The sequence below is a fragment of the Verticillium alfalfae genome, genomic scaffold (genome assembly GCF_000150825.1).
Source record: "Verticillium alfalfae VaMs.102 supercont1.2 genomic scaffold, whole genome shotgun sequence".
NCBI lineage: Eukaryota > Fungi > Ascomycota > Sordariomycetes > Glomerellales > Plectosphaerellaceae > Verticillium > Verticillium alfalfae.
Genome location: NW_003315037.1, coordinates 3,201,092 through 3,204,454, shown reverse-complemented (window position 1 = coordinate 3,204,454; position 3,363 = coordinate 3,201,092). Strand labels below are relative to the sequence as shown.

The following is a 3,363-nucleotide window of genomic DNA, read 5'->3' as shown; positions in this document are numbered from 1 at the left end:
TTCTGGATCACGGCCCATTGACATTCCCTCCGTCAACGCCTCAGCCACGTCGCCTTTCACCCGCAGGACAGTGGAGTTCTCCCCTTTCCTGCGTCTCCCCCTTTCCTTCGTGGTTCCCGCATGCCTCTTCGTCTCCGCGGGTTCCCGAGCGAGCAGCAGAAGCGGAGCCGAACCCCTCACCCCACCCACCCACCCGGACTGACACTCTTCCTCCACCAGCCCGCGACCAGGTCGACGCCTTCTACAAGGCAGGGCCTCCCCTCGGCCGGCGCAAAGGACAATGGCGCCCCTGGCGTGCGCGAGATGTACCACCCAAACTACTACGCCGCCTTCCTCATCGACCCCGTCGGCAACAACATTGAGCTCGTCTCCCCCGCGCCGCCGAGCTGAGCGAGGCTGAGCTCTAGCGTTGATTCTGTCTGCGGTCGAGTGATCACGGTGGTGAGGAGTAAGGGGGGGGGGGGGGCTTGCTGTTGAGGAGTCTGCGGTCAAGTGGTGTGGTGAACGGCGTTTTGAGCTGGGTGTTTGACTGGTTGTTTCTTGATGCAGGCACTTGCCTTGAACGTGGTAAAGAAAATAGGCCAGAATGGCCAATTATATTTTTGAGCTGCATTATGGACAGATGCAACATATCGACAAGCTGTGCTGTTGAGTCAAATGTCGTCATGTTCCGGCGGTCCGAGATCCGCCAACATAAAGTACTGGGTGTCACATAAAAGAACCAAGCACGGAGTAAAGCAAGACACATCAACCCCCTCCCACATGCTGCAAACCGTCAACGCCTGTCAATTCATGCAGGCCCGTTCTACGTAAACGGGATGCAACGCCAGCGAGCCGACGACGCACATCGCATGCAGCAACCAAACAGAAGCAGAGAACCACGCCCCAACGCCTCATCATCCCCCCCCCTCCACGTCTAGTCCGAGAAGCCCAACGCTGAGTCCTCCAGCTCCGCCAGCTCGGCATCCGTCATGCGAGGGCAAGCAACCCCAGCTCGATCCGTTTAAAGACCTCCATGTACGAAAATCCAATCTGCTCAGTCACTAACAGCCCCCGCCACCAGCCCGCCCGCGCCCGTGACCTTGGGGCCGTGACCTCGCCAAAGTCGTCATTCTCCGTGTAGAGAGTTCTCCTCCAAGTATGTGTATATCAGGGTATCAATCTCGTGATGTTGTAAACAAAAGCAAGCTGGTCGTTCTAGGCGTCATCCGCGGCCGCTGTTGCGGGTCGCGACTGCTGTGGCACCACCACCTCGCGAGCGTAAAACTCAACAAGCATGGTGGCGTAGGCCTCGAGGTCCTCGACGGGGACCGCAAGTCGGAACGTCGTTTAAAAGAAGAAAATTGAAGTTCGAGGTGGTTAAGCTCGGCGAGAGGCAACCCCACCAACCTGTGTTGACGTTAGAATTTCGTTTGCGCCACAGAATCAAGGGTAAGTACGAACCTTGGCGTATCTCGAGTTTGTGTAGAACACATCCGAGAAGAACTTGCTTGCGCAAGTCACCCCAGCAATGATCAGCCTGTGAATGTTGAAGCTGTCAACCACAAAATAAGTGGCAGGCCCGATGTTCGGTCCGGGATCCGCGCCCGTGATGATCGGTCCCTTTTCACTGTCCCGCCGCTTCGCACTCGAAGGGGTCTCGTCGTCCCCGTCATCGTCGTCTGCGAGATCCGAGTCTGTTTCGGCGCTCTCGTCGCTCTCTGCATCATCCTCCATGTCTACGTCGATCGACTTGGACGCTTCGGCGGGCGCAGGCTCAGGGTTGGCCTGTCGCTGCTCCTCATTCTTGACCACCATCTCGTTCACCCTCTCCGTCATACGGTCAAAGTAGACAAGGAGGCTGAGGAAGACCTCGTACGTTGTCGGACAGTACTTGTGAATGCGAGACAGGTAGCTCAGAATTGTAATGGCGGGGACGTTCTTGCCGTGAAAGGCAAGCACCGAGGTGCTGAGCGGGCTCATCTGGGTTCCACTGCCAGCCTCACCGTTCTGGTTGGCCTGCTGCTGGTGCGCGGCATTGCGCTGCAGGGCGTCGTGCTGCAGGTCGTTGGTGGTTGTGATTTTCGTGAGCAGTGCCGCCACCATCTCGATAATGTCGCCGATAGGCATGCCGCTGATCTCGTACTTGACCTGCTGGGCTGGAGCATCGTTCAAGATACCGCTGCCGTTGATCATGTCGGCTCGCGCCAGACTCTGAATATGGGCAAGGTCTCGGACCTGGATCGTCTGGCCTGATGGCGGTTCAAGCGGCGACGTCGCATCAGCGAGGTAGCTGTCGTTCAGAGACGAAGTGGTGAGGGTTGGTTGAACGTCTGAAGCGGGCGAGGGCTGTTGCTGGTGGGGAGCCATGGTGGTGGAGGACCCTACGACGTGGGTGGAGCCAGACTGTGTGGCGCTTTGAGCCTGTGATGCGATGCCGCGGTCGTTCGCATGCTGAGCTCCAGCGTTGGCGACGGTGTGGCTGGGAGAGGAGGACGATGGAGGGGTCGGAAATCGTGAGGCGCTATCCGTGGCGGCGGTTCGCTTCTCTGAGGGGTCGGTAGGTTTCCTGTCTTGCACGATCTGGCGCGAGACGGACGCGGTGCTGGCGGCAGGCTGGTATCGCGGGCTGGCGGACGGGCGGCGGGCGGAAGGTGAGTCTCGAGAATGGCTGGCTGATCGGTATCGCGAATCGTGAGAGTGCTGGCGGGACGGGCCTGACGAGGCTATCATTGTGTGAAAGTGGGTAGGGTGGTCGGAAATGTAGTCGCCGATTACAGCTGCCATAGCATGGTATTAATGCGAAGGGAAGAGGCGCAAGGCGAGGCGTGTCGAATTAAAGATTAGGTGGGCAGGTTGACTGTGGTGTTGAGAGGCGGCCGCTGGGAAGGAGGAGAGAAGCAGGTTAGCGTATGGCGTTTCGGCCCAAGGCGCAAGAGAAGCGAGTGCAGATGCAGATGCGCGAAATTGCAGGAGCGGCGGTGACGGCGCTGCGGCGCTCCGAGGGGCAGGGAACGAGCCGGGCGACAGAACAAGGAGGGGCGAGCGGGTTGGGCAGAAGTGGGCACGGGGATAGCAATCAGTAAGGCCATGCGAAGGAGGCCTAGAGAGATGGGCGGGCATGCACGGTGATCGGTAAGACGGGAAAAGATGCGCAAGAACTGGCAAGGCAAGGCAAGGCAAGGCAAGGCCGCAGGAACCAGCCTACCATTCGCATCGTAGGCCTCGTCTCGTGGCCTTGCCGTGAGCGAGATGGCCCAACGACGGCAGTGCAGATTGATCCGCATCGTTGGCAATGGCGGCTTGTTGAGTGGTCGGGACCAGTGGCAAGGATTACAGAGCAACTCGACTAGGCAGAAGTGCAAGCAGGCAGAAGGGGGGGTG

General features: G+C 59.1%; 1 protein-coding gene across 1 annotated transcript; it reads right to left on the bottom strand.

The window, feature by feature from the left end:
* Positions 1 to 1,197: 1,197 nt before the first annotated feature.
* On the bottom strand, positions 1,198 to 2,349 carry VDBG_02451 (PHO85 cyclin-7; the record flags this gene model as incomplete). The annotated part of the gene is made up of 2 exons (XM_003008217.1): positions 1,198 to 1,299; positions 1,444 to 2,349. 2 exons carry the CDS (start codon positions 2,347 to 2,349, stop codon positions 1,198 to 1,200), a joined length of 1,008 nt encoding a protein of 335 aa, XP_003008263.1.
* Between the last annotated feature and the right edge of the window lie 1,014 nt (positions 2,350 to 3,363).